The sequence below is a fragment of the Triturus cristatus genome, chromosome 4_1 (genome assembly GCF_964204655.1).
Source record: "Triturus cristatus chromosome 4_1, aTriCri1.1, whole genome shotgun sequence".
NCBI classification, from domain to species: Eukaryota; Metazoa; Chordata; class Amphibia; order Caudata; family Salamandridae; genus Triturus; species Triturus cristatus.
The window spans coordinates 808,730,901-808,757,201 of NC_140585.1; the positions used below are offsets into that span (position 1 = coordinate 808,730,901).

At 43.3% G+C, this 26,301-nt stretch overlaps 1 protein-coding gene across 2 annotated transcripts in view; it reads right to left on the reverse strand.

Annotated features, from left to right (window-relative positions):
• LEMD3 (LEM domain containing 3) overlaps positions 1-25,335 on the reverse strand; it is a 209,161-nt gene extending 183,826 nt beyond the window's left edge. The window contains exon 1 of one of the 2 annotated variants that reach the window (XM_085653431.1): positions 24,908-25,335. In XM_085653431.1, coding sequence (XP_085509557.1) covers positions 24,908-25,241 — 334 coding nt within the window. In that variant the 5' untranslated portion in view covers positions 25,242-25,335. The remainder of the gene's footprint in view (positions 1-24,907) is intronic. The other variant, XM_085653430.1, reaches the window with a different exon arrangement.
• Positions 25,336-26,301: the final 966 nt, after the last annotated feature.

The window sequence follows — 26,301 nt, forward strand, 5'->3', positions numbered from 1 at the left end:
TAATATGGAAGTGAGCTTGAGTTAAGACACCGAAAAGGACAGAGGAGCAATGAAATAATCAACTCCTCGAGCCACTTTGCGCCCCAGATGATGAAAGGTCCCACGTCTCATCCCTGCAACGGTGGCAGTACCGAGGGGGCTGGAAGAGGGGGGCACAACACCAAAAGACCAAACAGAGCGGCAGCCAGCTGTAACGTTAATCAATGTGTTCTTAATTAAACACACTGAAGAGAACAGCAAAGAGCGGGCAGCACTACACAAGCGAGGTTATTTCAACCCAAAGCAGGAATTTTGTAGTTGTATTAAGAGTCCATCGCTCCATCTCCTCCAACACATAAGAACAAGCACTCAAGAAGCAGCATGGTGCCCACAGTTGATTAACCATGCCACTGAAATACCATAGGTGCTTATTTAAAAATGCTAAAACATTCAACATTTCACGGTTTCCCATATTGATGTCCCAGCAGTCAATGCTTGAATTCAAGGTAGGCTTTACTGTGGCAGGAGGCGCTGGCGTCCCCGCGGGAAGTGGTGACCCCTTCCAGATTAAAACTAGTGCAACTTAAAATACTACATAGAACGTATTTCACACGATCTACCCTATATAAAATAGAGAGGGCAGACACGCCACTTTGCCCGAGAGGTTGCGGGCTCACAGGTACTTTCTACCACACGATATGAGTGTCCCCTCATTACACAATACTGGAAGGCGGTTATGACGACAGTCACCTAAGTGTGTGGATTTGAGGTACCCCCAGAACCTCGAATGTGCATGCTCAATGTTTGGGAGCCCACAGATCTCAATCATGTCTAGTTTTCAAAAATGTATAGGTTTGATAGGTTTCCCTGGGTGCCGGCAGAGCTAGGGTTCAATATCTCCAGCTACGCACTTTGCAAAAAACGGGTGTTGTCATTGTGAAAATGTGGTGTGTCCACGTTGCGTTTTGGGATGTTTCCTGTCACAGCCACTAGGCCTACCCACAAAAGTGAGGTGCCATTTTTCTCGGAAGACTGGGGAACGCGGGGTGGGTGGAATTTTGTGGATCCACGCAGGTTCCAGAACTTTCCACCACAGAAATGTGAGGAAAATGTGGGTTTTTTGGACAATTTTTTAGGTTTGCAAGAGATACTGGGTAACCGAACCTGGTGAGAGCAAGCCAAGTCACCCCATCCTGGATTCCCCTGGGTGTCTAGTTTAAAAAATGTATAGGTTTGATAGGTTTCCCTAGGTGCTGGCAGAGCTAGGGTTCTAAATCTACAGCTAGGCACTTTACAAAAAAAGGGTCAGTTTTCACTGTTAAAATAAAATGTGCCCACGTTGCATTAGGCCTACCCCAGTGAGGTACCATTTTTATCGGGAGACTTAGGATAACACAGACTTGTAGAGCAACTGTTATTAACTTTCGATGCAATTCTGCCTCCCAAATGAAAGACTGTTTAAAAAAGAAGTCCTTTTGAAAAATGACCTATAATTCTCATGCTGTTATGGGTACTTACAATTTCAGAAATGTGTAAATATCTACTGTTTCTAAACTCTATATTTTGTTCCAATTTTAGAAATACATAGGTGTCTTTCATACCGATTTTTCCATTTATATATTTTCCCAAATTAATTGCTATATACCCGGTACATAATTAAAAAAAACATTGCAAGACGCTGCTAAGTTATTGGCTCTGGGTTCGTCGGGTTCTTGGTGAACCTACAAGTCCTACATATCCCCACAACCAGAAAGGTCCAGCGGATGTAACGGTATATTGCTTTTAAACAGCTGTCATAATTAGTAGAAGTTATAGGTGAAAACGTTGACACAAATGGCTGTTTTTTTCAACTAAATTTCAATTTATCCTATATTTAAAGGTTAGTTTCTATAAAGAAACCTTGAAGGATCTACACAAATGACCCCTTGATGAATTCAGAATAGTGTCTACTTTTTTCAAATGTATAGTTTTCCAGGATCCGTTATTGCTTTCATACCCATTTCTACCATTAACTGAATAGACTTTGAAAGCACAAAAAATAGCAAAAATAGGCTATGTCACAGAAAAATGCCAGAACTGTGTAAAAAAGTTTTGGTTTTCTGACAAAAGTCTGCTTGTCCCTGAAAGCTGGCGATTTCAGCACCACAACCCCTATTTTGATACCACTTGCAGGGGGGGGGGGGGGGGGGTCATCTGTAGCCCTTTTTTCCCCATTTATCCCAACAAAAAAAACAAAAATTACCTGTATTTTGGTTAATTTCTGGGTTCCCTCCAGGGGAATCCACAAACCCTGGGTACCTTTAGAATCCCCATGATGTTGGAAGAAAAGGACGCAAATTTGACATGGATACCTTATGTGGTAGACACAGGGCATCAAAATGATTTGCCCAGAATCGCAGGATGTTTGAGGCTCCTGCCAGACTTGAACTTGGTTACCCAACTTTAAAGTCAGCCTTAGACCGCCCCAGCTGCACCCTTTAAAGATCCAAGAATCAGCTTTCCTTATGATGGCTGCTTAGCTGGTTTTCCAATGGCATGAACATTATTTTTAACCTTTATCTGTACATACTTAAGACAGACAGCCAATGCTAGTGGAAAACTTTAAAGAGTTCTAGTGCTGCGTTGTTGATCCATCATTAATAGTTAAAGTAAACCAAGCACGGTGGTAACGCTAGTTTTAACCCTTTTAAGCCATGTAAGAAGTTGGAAGAACCTTGCTAAGTGGCACTAATTACTATGGACATAACTTTCAACAATGTTGGTGTGGGGAGGGCAACCAGACATTTTAGAACTAAAGGCCCAGGCAAGGCACTATGCCATCGGCGGCTGGTTTTAACGGGCGAAAGGGGGGGTTGCCCTAACAGCATCCGGGAGGAAAGAGAGAATGTACACCATGGAGCAGCTTTAAATAAAGTGCTCACTGCTTCGTGCTAATTGCAACACAGATTCTGTTGTTTTTTAAGGAACAATTTGAGGAGCAAGACAAGTCCTCATGCGCATGTGCTGGTCGGGGCGAGGGCTATCGCTCGTCCATGAGGCACACACAAGTAGAGTGATGTCAGCATGATGGGAGTGTCTGGAGGAAGCGGCAATGGTTAACTTTTAAACGGGGCGCTTATGCTGTGGCCCAGGAGTTTTCAGCAGAGCACCATTGAAATAAATGGTACAAGGCAGGACTGACCTACATCCACGAAGTAAAGAGGGTGGCAACAACTAAAGGACTCCCTTCATGTTTGTACTGCTGTTCAAGCCTCCTGATTGGATGTTGGAAGCTGGGGGAGTGGGCTGTGGAAGAGTTCGTCTATGCAGCTCCGATTTCATTTCGGGGATAATCAGAATGCAGCAGGTGTGCTGTATTCTACGTGTTCTTGTTGGCCGTTTATTATCCAGGAGGGACACCGGCTCAAAGTATGTACTGCATAGCATTACGGATTGTTGGCAGGCTGGGGTGTAAACACTTGTTTTAAGTAGGTAGTGGTAGGCCTTACATCATGTGAAGAGTGTCTTTGGTAGCGACATCATGCTCAACTACTGTTTAAAAAGCTGATTTAGTGAGCTTTCGAACGACTAAGAGATATCATAGTTGGACGAGGTTGTGCATGCGTTTTCTTCACAATACACGGTCTACATTTCAAAATTGGCACTTTTATAGTCAGAATAGATCTGAACGTAGTAGTCGTTGGGACTCCTCTTTCCATGGATGTTGCTCTGCTACAGATGCCAATGCAATTCTAGTCTAGAGCAATGTATCAGAACCCTACCACTGGACTGAGGCATAACTATAGCGCTTAAAAGCCACTGAGTCAATGCACGGACAGACGTAAAACCAGCTTAGTGCAGACATGGCGTGAACGTGCATGTTCATTCTGTTACCCGCCGCACCTGAACCACAGGACTCACTTGCTCACAGCTCATTACAGCTAATAAAGATGATTTGCACACCACAAAGACTTAACTGTGGAACATATTTAATGCAGAAGGATATGGGGTCTTTTGAAATGTGTTTAACTCTTTCAAGTCTACAGATTCACATTTGCTTTATAAACCACATTGCTCTCAATTTTGCCTTAAATGCTCCATTTGCCCTTTATTTTTTTTTCTCAAAAGTATTGCGACTAGCACTTGGCCACAACTTTCACGCCCTACCACCTTCAAATGTCCCCAGTCGCCACTGCCTATGCGAGTCAATGAGGAGACCTGAGACCTTTCTGTAGCCAACAAGGAGCCGAGCGGTTTCCGTCCACCGAACGCGCAGGAATTCTACATACAGAAAACCACGCGTTACCAATGGCAGGTTCAGGTGTCAGATAAAATAGTTCTAGTGTGGGATATCATCTAAAAGTGAATGATGGCTGCCTTTCCCCTATTAATTACTTCACAGCGTTCCTGCCCCCTCAGGGACACAACACGTCTCCATCGATTTGAGTGAGTCTTAAAATAAAAAACACTGCAGCGTCTCTTAAACGAGGTCCTGAAACCAATGCCATGGCGACACTTCAAAACAGAAGGCTTGCTCTTCTCTTGCAGCAAAAAAACTTAAAGTCGTACTTTTACAACATGCTTGTCATAGCCGACGGCAAAGGAAGAGAGAATCTGATTTTAGTTTTCTTGTAGATTTAAAGAGCGCGAACTCGACCCGAAGGTATTAGAGCGATTTACATTGCCACCCGTTACGTTAATCAAGGACACCTTCAGTATTTTTAGACATGGGGAAGATTAGGCGATTTGCATAGAATCACACGATGCTGAACCCACGCAGAGGCACGAACCTCGTTCCCCAGAACCAAAGTCGTCAGCTCTGGCCATGAGGCCACATCCTCTCCCTGAAGCAGCACGAGGCTACCGCCATTAAACATCTCGGACTCAGAGGCAGGCGCGGGGTCACCGTAAATGAGTAACTTGAGACAGTGCGACATATAGATTATCCTAAGCAAAAAGAGCATAGAACAAAATGGGGAGGGCTGGTTTCAGGAAATCAGCGTTCAGTCAGCCCTCATTTCGCTTTAAATGAATTAAAAAATCAAAAGCAGTTACCTTATGCATACAGTACTGCGGGACACTGAAAGGTGTTCCTCTGTGCCTGAATTAAAGGTGGGAAGATGTTCTTCGGCAGAGGAGTCCGTTGTTTACGAGTTTAATGTACCTCCAGCCCACAAATCCACGTGAAGGGCATGTTCAAAACAAGTTAACTAATAAAATGAAAACGTATAACCTTCCATTTTGTTAATAGCATGGGGCACCACCTCACGCCACGGGAGGAAATTAGCCGACATAACCACATTTTACCTAACCTGCTGCTGTAACCTTTTTGCTGACAACTGCTCCTCTTCCACGGTGGACTTCATGAACACAATTTACGGCACGTGACCGCCGTAACATACCGAGCGCGAAGCGCGGTCCCGAAAGTGAAAGAGGACCGCGCAGCAGACTGAGCATGGGGATCTCTTGTCTTTATGCTGCCATGTGTTTCTAATTAGAAATGCATGGCCCCATAAAGATAAGAAAGTGCTTTGCGACAGCAGCAAAGCAGGCGACTCAGTCCGGCTCGGAAGCGAAAGGGCGTCACCCAAAAACCCTCATTTCCAATGGCAGGCCACCGTTTAGCACAAAAAGCGACGCCAGCCAGTGGAAATGAGGGGCGGGGCTTCAAGCCCTCCTTGTTAAACAATAAATCTCGCCGAGGCGAGCAGCGCTTTGCGCTGCAACACCACACAAGACCTAAAAAGGGCTCAGCACTGGGGGGGGGGGGGGGGGCACGCAGTTATGGTGTTAAGAAGGTTTCAAACATCACTTTACCATTTGTACGGCTTCACTTCTGACTGTGTAGAACCCAAAGCTCATAGATTTAGGGTGAGAAATTCCTAGATCCAGCAACAAGGACATTTTGTTTGGAACAAGGACAACATGTTGTCTTGTTCATTCTGTCCACTATACAAGTAAGCCCCCTGCTGCACTAAGCTTTTGGTTAACAATTTAAAAAAAAAAAACACACTATGGATCTGGGAAAGAGTATTATTTGCAACTAAAGCAATATTTGTATCTGTATATATTCGATATTTAAACTTGTATTCACGGTTTACTAATACAATGCCTGTATAATAAGTGACAAGTGAGGCTTCAAGGAAATGAAATTAACTTGTAATATTGACAGTGGTTGGAGTATAAATTAGGAATATAAAATTGTTGAGCATACATTTGAGGTTACTTATAAGGATCCCAGGATTCTGCCCAATGATTTGTAAATAAACACAGAAGCCTGAAAGTGGGATTTGGGGTGGTTTGATTTCCTTATAAAAAGTGAACAAAAAAACTGCAATTTGAGAACAAATGTTTTCCTAAACTATTTTGCAACTTTAGATACCTCCGAGGCATTGTTTAGTAAAACATGTTTCATGCGTGCCATATTTATAATAAAACATTTTTTTTTTTTTAAATCTTTAAAAAAAAAAAGTGAAATAATGAGCAAAATGAAAATATATTAGGGGCCCAATTCTATAAAGGTCACAAAAGTCCATCCACAGTTATGCATACTTGCACAGGTGCATATTTACGGCTTTTAGAAACAAGAGTTTAAAGAAGTAGCCCAAGAAAACATACTCTCTACAAACTTTTGTGAAATCCACTTTTGCTTGAGCGAACATATACAGGATTTGTCCGTTCATGCGAAAATCAGTATGGCAATTGCAAATTCATTTCCTCAACACCTTTTTTCCTCCTACAGCGAAAAACATTTTACTCTGCTTGTCAGGAGTAAATTTCCAACCTTTTCCAGTGATGTTTCCTGTTCGGACACCTGCACAGCGTATGCCAGTTATGCACTTTATATTTTAACTGGTTGTCAACCTCAATTTTGCTTTGGACACTGCGGTGTCTGCACACTACTACGTTGCATATGTCTTCACCTTTAAGTACCTGCCCTTCATAGGCATGGATTATGTCTCTTCAGGGCAGGAGGTGGTTCATTTACTTCAAGGCAGTGGAAAACTACTGTGATCGTAATTACTCTTTAAGAAATGGTACTGGATCCCCTTCTTACATTACTGATGATATAGTGTCCCAATGAACTTAATTTTTCCCTGTAGAGGGTTCAGCTAACTTAGAGAAATTAAATCAGGAGGTTATGTTGAATTATTTTAATAAGGTCCAAACAAAAGGAGCGGATAGCACATGGAGGCGAAAAAAACAAGCATTGGCTAGGTCAATAAGTCTGGATTAATTTAGTGGAATGTGTTGCATGGCTGTATGAGGGGAAAAGTTATTGACCTCTATAATGTGGCAGCTCTCCATTATTGGTCTATTTCATAGATTCACATGCTTGAATCATCCCAGTCATTCAGGCTGGAGTCTCGCAGTATAATTTTATGGAAGCAGTACAGAGATGAGCTGAGCATTAATAGTGTATTGACCACTTGATTAGCCAATTTAAATCAATCAAAAAAGAACCAAACAACCACGAGCCATCATACCTCAGATTTCTCAGTATTACTGCGAATGTCCTGACAGAGGCGCAGTGCATCAGGGAGGAGAGTGGTTCCCTTGTTAATCTATGAAAGATACCAATACTGGAGACCCCAATACACAGGTATGTAACTTGCATTTCCTCCAGTAATTAATCTTTCATAGACTCAAATGCTTGTATCAGAAGAGTGACCAATGAACAGGACTTGCATAAACATTTAATACTGAAATATGTGAAAACTTGGCATAAAAACTATTTAGTCTGAGAAACAAGAGTAGTGGGTAAAATACATGCATTTCATAGCCTCACAAAGTCAAGAGATAGCCAAGAACTGTGTCTCCTACCGCAGGCACCATCGTAAATCGTTGAATCAAGACAGTAGTGTTGAGTTAAAGTATGCGTGTTATTCTATATAGCAGATCTGTGACAGAGGTACACCTGCAAATAAAGACGTAGAAGTCACCATGGTACTTCTAGAATGAGCCCTTATAGTTCCTTGCAAGGAGCCGCCTTCCTTCAGCTGAAAGAATATAGTTGTTGAAACCCATCAAGCCAGTTTGTTTGAATACAGCATACCTTTTTCTCAGAGGTCCGTATGCAATTAGAAGTAGATTCAATTTTCTGAAATTCTGTGCTCGCTCAATGTAGAATCTTAGACAACAACATATGTCAAGTGTATGCAGTCTTTCTGCTGCATCTTTAGGGTTTTTGAAAAAGGACTTTGGCACTACAGGCTCATTAAGATGAAATTCTGAAGCCACTTTAGGAATTGGTGGGTGGTGGTTATTTTAAGAAAACGTGTTTTCTATGAATACTATAAAGGTCATTTGGAAGATAGCTACTAAGAGCACAGTTGGATTCCTTTTAGTTGTTCATGTAAAGGAGGCCGAATCTACTGAAAACCGGACCCCTCTCTCCCACTTTTGTTTGATTCATCAATCTTTTGTAGCCATAAAAACAGCCTACCTTCTCGGTCCTTTAGTGTTTTGACAAAAAAAGCAATAAATAAAGGCACTCCTTGTGGGGGCCTCTGAATGTAGCCTTAGCTTCCCACAGGAGCCGCAAGGTCTGAAAATACCTTTATAAGAGCAACTGTCGTGATTCCTGCCAGGAAAGGTCACCTAGAGGTAAGAAATATTATTGTGGCAGATGAAGGTCAGATTTGGTATCAAAATGATGAAAATAGGTCTTTTAAAAGAGAAACACTGAGCAACTAATGGAGACACCCTTCACATGATGTGCAGTAAGGTAGGGGTGAACTCTGAGGGCAGTGGTGTTGGTTCTGCAGTGTCCTGATCAGCTGAAAGTTTATTTATTTTTAATAAAGTGGATAGACTAAAATACAGTGGTAACTTTAAGCTATTAGAGCTTACTCAGCTTTGCACTGCTTACATAAAATGATACCATGAGATTCCCGCCTCGGCTATGGGGATGATTCAGGCATGTGAATATAGGAAAGATGCATAACTGGAGAACGTTTCAGCTGCTGCAGGAGCTCTGATGAAAGTAGAACTAAACCTAGCCCTTTGCAAAAACGTCTTACTGAACCACAAGCTGTAGAATTCGCAAATAAGCTAACTATAAAGAAAATAAATAAGGTAGTGACACAAATTGCCCTACCCTGATGACAGATGTGTGCGCACACACAATAAAGCAACAGCTCATTTGACTTTTTAAATATTTAAACGTAAATAAAAGATAGATATGCGAAAGTGCATATACTGAAACTAATAGACCAGGTGAAAATTGCAGTAGCTGGGACCTCTTATAAAGTAAAAAAGGGAGCGATGAAGGAGCAATGGAGAAGCACAAGACTAGGGGAGGAAGCAAACACAGGCAAACAGCAAAGGGTGTAATGGGGTTGGGGGATGGTAGAATTATGGTGGGAGAGCAACACGTAGAGGTTGGAATGTGAGGAGGGAAGCAGCACATGGTTGGAGGATGGGGAGGGCAGCAAGAAAACACATATGCTTCCACAGTGTTAAAATCAAAAGAAAAAGTAGTTCCCTGGATATAATAAGTGGAAAGATCCAAGTCACACTATCAAAAGAATAAGAAAAACTCCATGTTCCTGGGGAGGGACAAACACAAGAAGAGGAAGCAAATAAGGACGAGAAAGGCAACCTATCAAACAATGGGCTAACCCAAAGCTCTCTAAATATGAGATAAAGTGGTCTGTAGGTAAGACCTAAAAAGAGTACAAATGTGGGGCCTCTCCCATGTGGCTCCATTGCTCAGAAGAGCATAAACCTCTGCCTCCAAGATCAAGGTGCACGTCAGAGTTCTTACTTGCAGAAGATTGGTGGTCTGACACGGCTTGGTTTGGAGACAGGCAGAGATTTATGTGGACTGCCAGGTCTAGGCATACATCCCTACTGATACCTTCCATTTATCTCGGGTCTGAAAATGGAAACCTGAGAGCCTACTGTGCACATTGAGGAAAGGTATTATGTTGCTCCACCGCCATATGCCTCATCCCATCAACCAACTGCCGCACAGGCACTCCACCACAGACTACCCAAAGTTCCAAATGCACCTTTGCAATTTCATCTACACAAATGAACTTAAAACTTTGAACCTCACCATAGAACTATCAACATACAATGCCTGCATACATTCATTGCTGCTTATTCAGCAAACAACGCGGATATCACATAACAACCTAGACATTTTCAATTGAGACATCCCTCACTCTAGAATTTGCTCCTAGACTTCTTTGAACTTATTCCAGAAAGCAACACAATAATGATTTAACAAGATTAACCAAGTTCTAGCCATCATCGCTAGAATCTAACTGCCACTCAACTATTTCTAGCACCTTCGTCCTATTATCTTTCAAACAACTACCTATCAGACTAGCCTTCACACCCAACCAATCAAATCGCATCCAATGTCCTACTAGCATGAACAAACACAGTAACCAACATCACTGATCTCTCTACCACCACCATTTCAATTTCCTACACCAGCAACTTATGTATGCAAGTGTTCTATCTTTCATGAGACCACAAAGCTAACACTATGACAGACTCTTTGACATCATCAGTTCAATCCATCTCACCTTAAAATCACTACATCTACTCACCCCTAAAGGGTAAAACCTGGACCTCAGAGCAGCTTCTCTAATCCGGATCTATCAGATATGCTGCAAACCTACTGACAATTTCCATCGCCGCCAACATTCACAAGCCACAAAAAAGCCTTTAAAAAAACACAGTTATCACCTTCCCTCCAAAAGCCTACTCAGACCCAGGCACTCATCTGCTCATGTAGCACTTCCCTCCAGGTACAGAAATACATTCTTCCAGCTCCTAACTATCGTATGCACTGATATTATAAACACTAACAGAAGGCTGCACTGCCAATCCAAAACAGTCGCACTCAGGAGCGTTGTGCAACCACCTTCGATGTTGTTGGGTATGGGGCTGGTCAGCCTTTCACTTGCCAAGTCACTCGGAGCAACAGCAAACATTACTTTAGTGAAAAGACTGATGTTACAGTTTAATACACATGGCTAGCTAGACAAGAATTTCTGTACTGAAAGAGGCAACATAATCAAGCTAGAAACAAATTAATTCAGCGAAAGTGTTGTACCAATACAGAACTACAGAAAACATGCGGTCTGTGATCAACGTACTTGAGACTCACTAAATAAAATTAGATTGCGGCCCAAAGTAGACAAAAGGAATGCCTATTAAAATCAACAGGGCAAAGCAAAACTATGCAGTCCACCTATTCATAGACCTGCTGACAGCATACGGCACAGTTAACACACCACCAAGGTGTACACTGAACAGGTATTTCTGACCTGCATAAAGCCGGACTTAATATTTCAAAAGACCCACAATTGATGGACGGAATGCAGAACAAATCAAAACATTCACCCCCAGTCAAGAGATTGGGTTAAATCCATCATTCTTTTGCTCACCATGCCACCCCAGTTTAGACCTGTCCATATGCAAATCAGACTTGACCCTGTGCCTCATGGGAACAGTCCAGCCCGAACTGCCAAGCCAGGTCCTCCCCGGACAGGAAACAAGCATCCTAGAACCGGTTTGGGGGTTTCACCCCTCTTCAGCCAGGATTGCTTGATTCCAGTGGCACAGTGAGCCCAGGACCCATGTCTCGGCATACCTGGGGCACATAGGGCGAGAAAGCAAAGGACACACAATTGATGGACAGAATGCAGAACAAATCAAAACATTCACCCCCAGTCAAGAGATCTGGGTTAAATCCATCATTCTTTTGATCACCATGCCAGCCCTGGCCATATGCAAATCAGACTTGACCCTGTTCCTCATGGAACAGTCCACCCGAACTGCCAAGCCAGGTCCTCCCTGAATATTTCAGGCACAAATTGAGATGGGCAAGTACAATTCAACTTAAGCAAGGGTCACTTGTGAAGCACTTCAGCAAAATTCCGTCCTACCATTATTTGAAACTGAACCACTTGCATAGTGATCCACCAAAATGATCTCCTTCTGCGGATATATGTGGCACCCTATTCTATTTCCCCCCTATTGGCCCTCTAGACACATTGCGCTCACTCCCCCACTTAGGTTTAGATATGCTCAAGTCTAGAGGCAGACCTGCCATTTTACCACTGTCCACATCCTCAAAGCAATTTAACTCATGACGACAAGAGGTATTCTACACAGTAGAACCCCTAAAAACATCACGTCACAGGCCACCCTGAACAAAGGATTCAGGCTGGTTCAACAAGAACGTAAAAACATCCAAAATAACTGAAATGATCATGCTTAATTGTAGAGGCAATACTGCCTTTTCAAACTGTTCACTTGCAGATGCGTCTTACTCTCTCACTTGCTGACAAAGAGCCAAACACATGCCAAAATAAAGAACTAATCTCAGTCTACCCAATATCCTTACAGAATTTTTGGTCTACACAACTGCCCTATTCTAGCTAAGGGGAACAACTGCAACATTTTAAAGGGATGATGCCTAGGAAAGACAAGTGCAAACAGTCACCAGTCCATGTGCTCCTGCAGGCCCCACTGCTACCCTAGTCGCTTCTTTCTAGCTATCCACACACCCACCAAAGGCTGTTTCCAGGATAAAACCATGTTTGGCTATGAACCCTCTCTCTGAGCTATACATCCTAAGCCTTCTTCAGACCAAAAGCACAGGAATTCACAGAGCGTCCATCTTTGGAAGACAAGGTGTGATATTTCTCTAGTAGACCTGTAAAGCCACGTGACTGCCATGAGGAGCATGCTTTTTCATACATGGCTGCCACAGTTCATCCAGAAGTAGTTGGGAGAGAGCATCAACAGTGGGAGGAGTTTGGATGGTGTGGGTTGAGCAGCACAGGAGCAGAAAGACAGCAGGACACACAATTCAGAAACATTCAAAAGTACCTGCAGGTACCTGTGTCCAGTGGAAGAACAATGATCACAAGAAACTGTACTTGGTCCGTGCTTCAGGGCAGAGACCACGCTAAAGCCCTGAAAAGGAGCAGGAGGCGCTGACCAATCAGAAGCAAGGAAACAAGTGTGACATAGGGGCCAGCCAATGGTAAGTAATGGGTGGGCACAAAACAGTTTCAAGAGGTTTTTTGTTTGCAAGAGATTTCTCAAGCACAGTCCAAAAGCTGTGCAGGTAAAAGCTAATAAATTAAATCCCAACACAACTGCTCCAAAGAGAATGTAGTACTTTGCAAAACCCACAAAAAAAGAGATGTCAAGAGGCAGAGTAGTTTGGGCCCTTCCAGCTGTTTTTTCAGTCTGGTTTTCCAATCAAATTGTGTCTCCTGTCAATAAATACATGTTCCCCGATTCCAATGTCTGTAACAAAGAACAGCTAGACATGGCACTTTTTTCCATGTCCCTTCTGTTTGACACCCACCAGTTTTGAATGAGGATCTACAATTTGACAAACAGTCACAAATCTAACCCACCTCCGGCAAAGACAGTGTCCAGTATCAATTTTGAAGAGTATTCCAAGATGAATACAATGCTAGTTCCCCTCCCCTGGATGTGCCCCCATATTGAGAGGTGATAGAGAACTATGTTCCCATATAAATTGCACACCCAATGGTTTAAGGTCTCAGACAGACAACCCTGCAGTATTGACCCAACTTACAGTTTCCAGTGATCTGTCTCCAGCAGTGTAACCTCCAAACAAGTAGCACTTTTAAAACTTTAAAACCTGCCCACAATGTTATCAGGTAGAATGACAGGCACAAAAGATTCTGAATTAGGAACATTTTGGATGACAACATTTCAGATTGGGAAATAGCAGTAGTCGATGGCAAAGCAATACAGAACACAGAATGAAAACTGGCATAATTAAAAGGCATGCATTATAAAAACGGTCAACATCTGCCTGACATACTGGGGAAGGCCATGTATAAGCTCCTGATATCATTTTAGACAAAGAACAGCCTATAAGCCCCCACTGCCTCTATTGATCTCAACCAATCTAATGTTGCAGCTGGGGAAGACGAGCTACTGCTAGTTACAAAAAGAGTAGCAAAGCTCATGGAAAACTTAGAAGTGCATGACACTGGATGCAGAATATGACGAATAAGGTATAATACAATGTGGAGGTTATGTTGCGATGTGGTCTAGTCTGGTGCAGTGAGGGTGTAGCGTTGTGTGGCAAGTACGCATTTGGAGTAATGCAGTGCACAGAGAGCAATAGCATTTTATGGTATGGTTGCTGTGTGGGTGGTGACAATACTGTTGATGTGAAGGTGTGTTGAGTGGTAGGATGGGACGAGCGATTGGAGCAGTGTGTTATGTTTTTACAGCTTTTGGTATTAGGTGTATAGATTGGGATCAATGTGCAGATTTGCATAATATAGGGACATACAATGGAACATATAACATGGCAGTAGCTATAGGAAATTAGGCCCACGAGGCCTGAGAACTTCCTTGCAAACTCCACACACTCACTCACCCATATACAGATAGAAGCAGTTTTAAGTGTCATCATTAGCTTGTCTTTACTGAGAAGGTGCAGATTGTCAATTGCCATATGAAGACAAAATTATCCAATTGTACTTCAGGGCCATCTTAGATATTGCTAAGACCATCATGCTTGGATCCCAAAAAGGCAAAAGGAAACTTAACTGGTCACAGCATGAATTTCAATTCACTCTAAATTATACCAGCATGTCCTAACGCAAGTACATTGATAATGGGTACATTTCAAACCAAACTCCTTCGAAGTAAAACCTAGCATGGTCTACAAAGCAATTCAACCAATGATAGTTGGTTACTGGGCAATTATTGGGCTAATGACCCACATTCCGCTCCCAAAGGCCGAGAGTTCATAGAAGTAATGAATTTCTTACACCGAAGTCAATACATTAGAAAGGCTACTCACTGTAAGAGTCATATACTTGACTTGTTACGGACCCTTCATTATGACATTGCTAATATCACTTAAGGTGTATTTGTGTTTTATCACATCAATATCAAATCTGACCTAGTTGCATATGACCAATTTAGCAAGAACTACTCTGAACTAAGAGGCACTTGAAACAAGCACTGGCATAGCCAATAGGTTTCGCCTTTGGGACCTTATAAGTGTTTACAGTGCAACAGTTGCATAACTAAATACTTATAAAGGTCCCAAAAGCGAGACCTATTGGCTATGCCAAGCGGCCGCGAAAGTGATCGCGATCAAACATCAAAGCGATATAGCGCAGCGCGCGCACCCGCGCACATGCGCTGTAGGCTGGCCTGGTAGCACTTTTTGGAGCCCTCTCAATAAGTCTCGCCAGACCAGCGCATGCGCTGGGTCAGGCGAGACCTAAAAAGGCATCAGGTTAAAGAGTAAAGGTTCCTACTGACCCTATATGAAACTACGCCGTTTCTAAGAAAGACGCCAAACAAAGCAAAAAAAAGTTTAAGCTGTGGCTAAATGAAGCTGACAACTTGCATGCTCCAATAGGAAAAAGAGTGGCACCTGCCACCTAGTTTACCAATGGGTTAGTGGAGGACAAGTTATATTTAAGATGTGTAGAGTGACTTATTGCTCTGGAATTAATGTGTTGGGAAAAGCCAAAATTAAACAAGGCATAACAAAGTATAGAAAAGGTGTAACACAAACAAAAAGATATTATTATACTAAGTTTTACAAAGCACACAATTCCCCAAAGAGAAATGTGTAAAATCATGCATTAACGTTGAGCCATTGACAGGGTAAACCAGCCTCCGATACCATCACAAGAACACTGTGATAAACAATGCGTTATTAATAAAATTAATGCAATTAAAGTAACTATCGCAGAGAGCGCTGGCATTATAGTGGAATCCTACCTAAAGGACAAATCACAAGCACTTAAGGTGACCCCCTTTCTTGTATAAAGTATCACCTTGAAATGTGAAGTACCACGTGGCTCTGTGCCATCACCACATTTTTCAACGCCTACTTTGATAAAAGAGCTGGCTATGAGACGATGATGGCTTTACTACTGTTTGGATGACACTCAGATCCTGCTTGACCTACAGCATAATTTTACCTACCAACAAAAGTTTCAAAGATATCATGTATTCCATGTGTGGTTAGATGAAGACGATTCACTACCTTGGCATCATCAGCCATCATAGAGACTGCACATTAAAGTGGTGGTATCAAAGTGCATCTTTCTTCTGCGAACCACCAGGAAATGATCCCCCACTTCTCCATCGATGCACTTAAAAACAGGTCAGCGGTTATTGGCTCTGGCTAGATTATGCTAAAGCCACCTAACTTGGACTTCCCAAAGGTGAATTAACTAGACTGCAGACGGTGTAAAATTCAGCAGTTAAGCTTATCTTTAAAGCCCCTCATACCACACTACGCTGAAACAACTCCATTGCCTGCCAATTAAATAATGAATACAATTTAAATCCTGCTATTTTCAAAGCCATACATAGTCTGGCCTTTCAATATGTATTCAAACGAATTACCAAATACTCTTCAACACGGGCACTTTGTTCACCTTCAGCAAGCTTGTTAGTACTACCTAGATTTCACACACAGGTATAAGGGTCAGAGTTTCTTAGCCATAGTCTCATCAGAATGATATTCTGTCCCGGCCTATTACCACTCACAACCTGATATCACATACTTTACAAAACTGCTCAAAACCTGGCTTGTACAACAAGCTTTTCTCTGTTAAGTTTCTGTATTGCCTCAACACCTTGTAACACTCATACATGTGGTTTAACACCATGACATATGTTGTACACGCGCTCTATAAATACAAACAAAACTAATATAAACGAGAGGTCTTCTACACAGTGGAACCCCTCAAAACATCACACATTTGACACTGAAGAAAGGCGGCAAGCTGCTTCAACAAGAGCGTAAAACGTTTACCAAAAAAACACAACAGGTATATGAAAAGGTCGACTCCCCTGACTGTTTTGATGGCCTGATGACTAAATGGTACAGATTACCTGATTATTTAAATATTATGGGAAAGTGATTTCAACCGAGCTCTCTTGCCACAATAAGACATACAACAACTCACAGATCAATTACAGTGGCGAGTGAGACATTAAGTTAAAATATGGACTTGTATAGGCGAATACATATGTGGAAAGTGATACATGACACAATAACGGGTAGTTCCAGCATCGATTACTCGTTGACGCCATATTCCTTGGCAGGTATGGGGAAGGATGCGGGGATACTGCCTAGAACCCTATCGATCACTCTCCAGTGGAGCACACTAACAATCCTGATGTCCCTGAACAGGATCAAACGGTGAAGGCTGAGGAGGAATGAATTATGTGGTCCTGTGTTCAAAATGGAACTCAAAACGGGCATCATAGAAAATCTCCAGCTCAATGAGCAATCACTGGCAGAGGGAGCAATGACGTGGGAAGCATTTAAGGCTTGAATACATGGCGTTTGCATCTCAAAAGAATTGTGAATTCTTAAATCCTTAAGAACCTGGCATGACGAACAAGATAATAAATGTATAGAAACGGATTATGAAATTGGTAAAAACCTATCTGTTGCCACGACTGCAAGAAATGTTGAAAGGGTTCAGAGAGGACGGCGAGCAAGAAGTAGAAAACGTTGACAAACATGTTCGCCTCAAGCATTTGGAGGGAGATATATCCAGGCAAAACTCCAGGCTAGGTGCTGGAAGCAGCCAGGGATGATTTGCAGAGTGTAGATATATAAAACATGGACGGTAAGGTTATGACATCTACAGAGAACATTGTAACTGCCATCCGCGCATATTATGAAGCCCAACACTCATTCTGGGCACAATACTCCAACTATGGATATAGCTGTATACTTAGATGACGTTGCACTAGCATGGGTAGAAGAGCTCAGACTGATTAATTCCCCTCTCACTATTGCAGTTATAATAAGGGGTTAATACAGCCCCAATGAGAAAGCCCTAGGGAATTATGGTATCCCATAGAAGTTTATAGGGAATTTTCTAATGTGCTACCACCTCGGTTGCAAGATGTCTATAACTAAGCTACAGACAATAAAAAAATGTCTTGAAGCAGTGATTTCAGTACTCCCAGAGGCAGGTCAGGATCCTATTCCATGTTCCTTCTCTCAGCCACTGTCCTTATTAAATGTGAGGGACAAAATATTTGCTAAAATCCTCACTCAGAGACTACAGCCACTGATGCAAAGGCTGGTTCTTTCCGATCAAGGGGTTTATCCTTCAGATATCAACAGCGTTGAATCTCCGCCTGCAAATGGCCGTTGTGCAGACCAAAAGCTTCCAGCAGCAGCAATATTTTTGAACGCTAAACAGGCATTTGACGCACTGTATTGGGCTTTTTCTGAGAGAAGTGCTGCGTCAGTTGTGACTGGGAACTTATTTCCTTAAACTGGTTGGGAGTCAGATACACCATATTCTTCTTTACTGTGGATACAGGTTAACCCTGCCCTATCTCTGCGACTTGAGAACAGTCGGTAAGCATTCAAGGACGGGAATGGGGGGGTATCAGGGTGTAACAGTAGCGCTGGAGATACTGGTATACCATAGTCTGCTGCACGCAGCCATAACAGTGTTGTCGGATACATGTATGGCAAGTGGTATATAGGATGGGACTGGGGACCCAATTTATAGCCTAGACTAAATTGCTCTATGCAAACCTGCAGAGGACAGTGCGCATAGGACAATATGTCATTGGCGGAGACAGCCTTACAGCAGTGCACCCGCCAGGGATACCCACTATCCCCACTGATTTTTGCTATTGAGCCATTGGTTTGCAGACTTCGGCGGACTCTCAGATGCTGGAGTACGGATGGGGACCACTGGCCATATTGTATCACTATGTGGACGATACCATAGTTTATTTACAGCGACCAGACTTATCTGTCCTAATACGGCTGAATGTACTTGAGGGAGTTCAGGTAATTCTTGGGTCTCCGGTTTAATATGACATTCTATCTTCATATCGCTGGGTCAACTTGCAGAATTACCTATAGAACGGCTGCCGGAGTTGGAACTGTCGACAGGGTCCGTTAATGGGGCATCCACATTACGCAGTTTGGGCAACAGTTATACGACCGCAATACTGGCAGACAACTGGATGGCTTGCGCCCCTCAATCGGGTTTTGGAACATGTTGCATCTCCCTGTGTTGGTAAAAGCAGCTCTCATTAAAATGGTGGTACTACCAAGGTGCTTGTATGTCATGCAGGACACCCTTTATGAATTGCCCGAGTGTGTTTCATGTATGGATTCACTAATGGCAGAGCTACTCCGGAATGGCAAGCAGTGTAAAAGAGGACTACACTAGGTTTTGGAGGGAATGGGAAATTGGGGGTGGGGGGGGGGGGGGGGAAATAGAGGTCTGTGGTCTGGAACTATACTACCTGGCAGCTCAACTATAACATGCTGCACATTGGCTAGAAGGGGTACCCAACTGGGAGAGGTCCCTGCCAGGAGGTAGACATGGTGGGTATCTGCTTGGACCTCTCTTGATGCGAGGTGGGAGACTGTCCGATGATTTCCCACGTTCCATCTGCCTGATGGGTAGGCTTTGGGAATTGGCTGTGCAGCAGGTCCTAAAACAGGCACCCTATGCCCTCGATCTAGACATCTGGATAATACGCCCTTTTGAGCAGATAACCTGACCACGGTCAACTGTAAAGAGGCAAGAAGGGGGCTGCATATATGCAATCTGATCTATATCCAGAGGGACGATTCATTACCCTCCAAAATGCTCTTGAGACATTTGACATGGGTCCTGGTCTAGTCCTTCAATATGCTAAAATCGCTGCAATGGCACGCAAGCTGTGGCCGATGCTCCCCGAGCCCCATGAAACCACACAAACACTTGCAACTATGCTATTAATGGCAGGGGGTTGCAGGCTTCTAACCCATCTCTACTGTCCGCTACATGTTGATATTCAGGTTATGCCACTCCGCGTAGAGGACACAGAGCAGCACTTTAACGCAAACCTATCTTCCCCAAAGATTGGACTACGGTACATGTGGCTGTCCGAAGGGTGCCGGTGACTGCTCTGTTCAAACAGATTCAGTATAATATTGTCCATATGATCTACCTTTCCTCAAACAACTTGACGCCATATATCCCGCGAGGGATCAGAGTTGCCCTGAGTGCATAACTACAGAAGCATATTTCCTACATATGGTGTGCCACTGCCCGGTTGTAGTTTCCTATCGGCTCGAGATTTCGGCACAGCTAAAACACGCTTCAGTATGGGACATGCCGCAAACAGACTGGCACAAATCCTCAGTTGTGGAACATACTCTTAAAAATAGTGAACATTAGCCGTCTAGAATTCAGAAAACCAGTAAACATTGAATTTTCCAAATGATAAACCACCTGACTACAGATGACAAGTCATAATGATTTGTATGAGCCACAACACCCTTTCACATACCAAATGCTGCACAACACTTCCTACACCTTCAACTAACCAGCTTACCACATTTACATCAATCATCTACTCACACTAATCTCACCTTCCTAGATTCCCACCCACTCCCTATTTGTCAGCCACACCATCTTCAGATACTAGAGTACCATGCTGCCTCCTAATCAATACCTGCTCCATGATTAAGAACCAACTAAACATCATCGACCTGATCTCAGTCAAGTTACCACATCTCCTCTTCATTACAGAAACCTTGCCATGTGACACTGCTTCTCCAACATGCCATGAGGTACTCTTACCCACCGAATGTGATATAAGCTGCTGCAACCACATTAGAGAAAGCGGAGGTGGTCTTTCAGCTGTTTTAAAAAAAAAAACACTTAGGAAGGTTCGACACACCAAGACGGCAGAGTTGGACTCTCTGTAGCTTTCAGACGCAAGGAGAGAGATAATGAGCAATGTGTGCCGGCCAGACAGTGAATCTACAGCAGTCAAAGGGAAATGTACTCACGACACCCCCCACTCCCCCCCCCCCCCAAAAGAAATCCCTGGGTGAAGGGGGGACAAGGCGATGTTCTAGGAGATGGCATAGCCATGCCTGTGAGTCGAGCAAAACGTGGGTCCAGCTCAGGAGCTCAGCCCATGAACATACAGTAAGGTGAAAGCAGTGCGGTGAATGCGTGAACATTTGGAGATCTATTTTATGCTGTGGGATGAGTAATCCCATTGCCCCTATCCCTCGCCATCTCCCAGAGTGGGTAAGAGCAAAGACCGCCCAGCGCAATATTCAAAGTGACGTGGCTGAGCAAAACCAGTGTAGTGAAATGAAGGTTTTGTCATGCCTACTCTATCTCTTCACTCCCACAGTTTGATAGCAATCTCGGCGAATTTAAGCCCTTCAGAAAATGGCGCTTAAGTATGTGAAGGTGGGAGAAAGAGACAGTCACTTAGAAACCATTTATTGCTTCAGCAAGGTGAGTGGCTTCCAAAGACCTTCTGAAACCTCCATATGCCACCCTACTCTGAGTAATAGCAAAAACGATCATCCTGAGAAACAGAAAAGAGGTGGCTTTTCATGGAAAGAGTCTTGAAGGGTCACCCTCTGCGAATTATAACTTGGCTTTGCAAAGAGAGGAGACCGCAAATTGTATACGTCAGATATAACTAGGACACCACTGCTGATGTCGAACACAATAGAACTCACAATGTACAATGTCTATACTCCAGCTCAACTTTGTATTCAGCCTGGCAACGGAGGAAGAAAGATTTGTGAACTGAATAAAAGGGGCGTATCTGATGTGCAACAATAATTTTGACAAAGGGCAGGCAAAATCACTCCAAGATGTAAGAAAGACTTCAATACAACTGCAAACAATAGGTTGCAATATGCACAGATTAGATACTGGATCATGCATTGAACTATTTGTCTTTGTTAATTTTTTATAAAGATGTTGCACAGCAGCACATGCTAATGTGCAACATGGTTTAAAGTAAACAAAATCAAAGCGCTATGTCGAGGCCAGCGTTGACTGCTTCATAGTGCTTTGTTATTATTCACTTTAAAACATGTTGCACAGCAGCCCATGCTGCTGTGCAATATGCCTTAAATCAGTGCAAGAGGGCTCGGGTGGCAAGCAATCCCTTTTCTGGTGAGACAGTGTAGCGGAACGGCCAGATCTGCTGATTGTGGAACCGGGTTAGAGCCTGGGCTCACCATCCTGTGATTCTGGGCAAATCACTTGAGCTCCCAGTGCCTAAAAAACCAAACATGAACTTGCCCTAGTGTAATGTATTAAGATGTATTTTTCTTCAAAAACGATTTTGCAAGTGCTGTGCAGGAAAAACCTAAAAAGAGAGTTCTTCATTTATCAAACACCCGCTGTCCTTGCCCAGAGAAGGGCATAAACATCCCAGACTCTGCACTCTTGAATTGCTCGATTCCACTGAAGATTAAGAGAGAGGGAGGCCCTAGAAAACTCAAACAACCAAAAGGTGGGATTAGGATGCTTAATAAGGGGGTGGTTCACATATACAGTTTTGGTTCTAATTTTCTTTAAACAAAGAGACACTTTTGAAGGCTGGCTAGAATTGTCAACTTAAAATGTGTTATACAAAAAAGGCAACTGATATCAAGTATGGAAGACTTTCCAATGACGAAATGTGAATCCTTGTTGTTAAGCTGTTCTCCACTCATTCCTGCAGGCACTAGAACAGAGACCACCCTCAAATCACAACTTTTGAAACCTAAGAGACATGACCATTTAACCACTGAGATCCATCACAAGTCTGAAGACATTCAACTTCTGTCAACTCGTCAAGGGACCAAAACATGAATCAGGTCTCAAGAAACTTCCCCATGATATGGAACAAACACTACACCCTTTCTTTCAATATTATGAACAGATTTCTTGTATAGATCAGAACTCTGCTTCTTGAGCTTTGTTATCTTACCCTGTATGTACATTTACTATGCCTAAGTATTTGTATGTTGTTGCCTCATTTACCCACCAGGGTCACAGTCGCACTATATAAAAAAACTTTTCAAATTAAATATAAAGCTCCCAGACAAGGAAAGTACCAACAGAGAAGACTCAGAACAATAGCTATAGGGAATGGAAGACTAAACTTCCCAATGCCACACTCACACCTCACCCAACCATCACCTTAGAGAGGTGACTCAATCTCTATAGCTAATTTGTTGATGCGTTGTTCATACAGATGTCACACAAGACTTCTACAGGATGTAAATATAATTAAAAAGATGCCTTGGATCAATGTAAATGCAAACAAATGGGGAACAAAACGTGACAGCGAAAATGGAGGAAACCTCATGATGATAACAAAAGAATCGTATTAAGTCAGAACACCGCACAAAAAAGGCAGTCTTAAAGAACATACACAAAGCAGAGGTTACCTCAAAGAAATTACGTATGATGCTCACAGAATTCTGCAACCCAAAAAGCTCCACCTCCATTATTCCACACTCACAAGCGTTATGTGACACTATCTCCAACGAGGTCATCTCCAAAGCAAGAAAAGTATTGCAAACATTTCCTTTGCACATTTATCCATCAATTGAACAGGCTAATCAATACAATTATCACAGGGACCGCCACACTCCAGGGAAGGCTAGTGAGGTGAACTTTAATACGTTTTTAGCTGAGGAACTACCCCAACCACATAATCAAGGGGAAATTGAAAATTCTGCCAGAGAAGAATTCCCTACCAGCCAAACTATGAAACAGACAAGAAGACTTAAAATTCAAGTAGAACTGAAAAACGTGTCCCTTCTGAAAAAAAAGACATTTGACAAATAGGTCATTTAATGACATCAAATAAAAGCCCTGGTCACCAAAGAATTCTGTGACGCAGAATGACCAAAATCCAAAGCACGCTACAACCTGATCTGTCATAATTGTTACAACACGATCTGCCAAATGAGTGAAAAGCTTGGACAGACACCAGTATTTTCTAAAAACAGATATAGTCAATGTAGCTTGGACAGCTGCAGAATCTGAAATACTTCACTGGAAGTCAACACTATGATCCATTCATGTTCGACTTTAATCTCTGTAGGTCAGACAATTGTAATGCAAATAACAATGGAAACAATATTACTGGAAGGTACATATCCCACTTTGTTCAGTACAGGCTACTTGGCACATATACACCCATAAAGGCTTGATCAAGCACTCATATCAGACATGGGCTTAACGAGGAACACACTATAAGATAAGTACATCTGATATTAATTCATCTTCACCAACCACTAAATACCAAAATAGGCAGGCGGTCAATAGCTGAAGAAAGATGCTATACATAGCTAGCACACTTGAGGACTCCTATATAGTTCATCCAGCAGGACCTTCTCACCATTAAGCAATGCTAGACATGTCCTAGTCACAGAAACGGAGCATGTAACATCATTCTCTGCCTCTTTACCATTTCCTCCTCCCTCCACTTCCACAATACTTCAGAAAGCGGAAGACCCTAGTTAAACTATAAATCAGAAACACGAAACAGGGTCGTCGGAGTAAATAATAAACACCAGTTAATCATTATAATTTGCACGTCTACCTTTCACACTCCCCCTCACCCCCCAATTACAATGCTATGCGCTGCACCCAAAGAGATATTGACAGCAACTTACTGGCTATTCATAGACAACACAAAGACGGTTCAAACACCACCCTTTCAAAAATAATGAGACCCCGAAAAGGTAAGAGCATTGTCTAGCTAAGAGACCTCTTAAAACAACATTTGGGGTCAAGTTTAAAAAACTGGGAATCACGAGCTTGCCCATTGAAAACAATCAGAACTATCAGAGTCTGCTAAGATCATCATCACTTAATAATTCTAGGCAAGACATCGATAGCAAAACATCCTTGAAAACGTAACGAGAACCTCAAGTAAAAAAGTAGAAACTGACTTAAATGATTAAACACCTGGGCAGAAACGTGCCGTTCGCTGCTATGTGCTAATGACCAGGAGCAGCATCACATGGGCATAATTCCTAAAAGTATACTTAACGTGCAGTATGGCACGACAGACTCTACTGCCGCCCCCAAATACCACCCAAGCCCAGCCTCCTTAGACTTCGAACAACCGTCACCTCCTGGATACTCACCGCCCTGATCCGCTGCAGCCTCCTGTGGTCCTCCGCTACCTCGCATTCTCAGGTACGTGAGGCCCAGCAGCAGGAAGAAGAGGCAGGCGGCAGTGAGCAGTACCATGGAGAGCTGGTGCGCGCTAAAGCCCCCGCCGGGAGGTGCTCCGTCCCTTCCGAACTGACGTAGCAGCTCTTCTTCCTTGTCAGGTGGGCGCCCATAGGCCTTGCCGTTGCGGTACCGACTAGGTCCCATCACAGGAAGCGAGCAGGCGGCGGCGGCGCCGGCGTGACGTCCAACCGCGTACCCCGCCGCTACACGGCGCGTGCGCGCGAAGCCGTCCGCTGGCCGCATGCGCGAACTACGAGCTCTTTCTCGTCCTGTGAAAGAGCTTTCTGGTTGGATTGTGGCTGAACTGTATGCCTCGTCTAGTCAACGCCCTCACCGGAACAGCTAGCTCTCCTATTCGACAACCTTTTAGTAATGCTGAGAAATGTGACTGGTTGTCGTTTGGCGCGAATGGACTGCCGGGAAAAAATAGTAGGTACAATGATCAAGGCACACCGAAAATAAACAGCAATCTAGGGTTTCACGAATTTGCGAGCAGTGCTGTACACATGGATTATACAAGCAAACTTGAGAACAGCTAAAGTGGAACTGCAGAGAAAAACAATTTGGGACATTTAATTTCACCATTACATTTTATTGGGTCTGCAAAGTCTTAACAAGGAGTCGGGACTAAGGGGCATATTTACGAAGAATTAGCATTGGGCAGCGCCGCAAATCATTTTGGGCAGGAATGCACTGTATATACAAGATAGAGTGCAATCCTGTCCTTTCAGCCAGCTCACAATTTGCAGCCCTGCACCATCGCAGGCATTCCTGCCAGTGCCAGACTGGGAGCCAAAACCGGCCCTGGCAAAGTGCTCGGCCGGTCAACCACCCCCTATGCTGTAAAAACGGCCCTGTAACAAAAACGGCCCCCAGGGGCCCAAAACCGTCCCCCACCCGTGCGGCCCACCGGGTGCCCGCTACGGCCAGTCCGGGCCTGATCCCTGCACCTTGTGGAAAGAGGAAACAAGCATTGAAAATGCAATAGGTCTCACCTTTGATTAAGTTAAAGCCATTTGCTTTGCTAATGGTATTGTATAGCAAAGCAAATGGCTTTAACTTAATAAAAGGCGAGACCTATTGCATTTTTAATGCTTGTTTTTGTTGTTGCAAATTAAGCAGTGGCTTTACTTGGCCCTTTCCTCCCTCCCAGACCGGTGACTGCTCTTCTTCCACGACTGCATCCCCCGTCGCTGCTCCCTTCCTCGGGTGCTCGGTTGCACATCAGGCATTGACACCTATATAAATACATGGCACATCCGCACGCGGCGGCGCGCGCCCTGCCAGTCTTGTGATGGGAGAT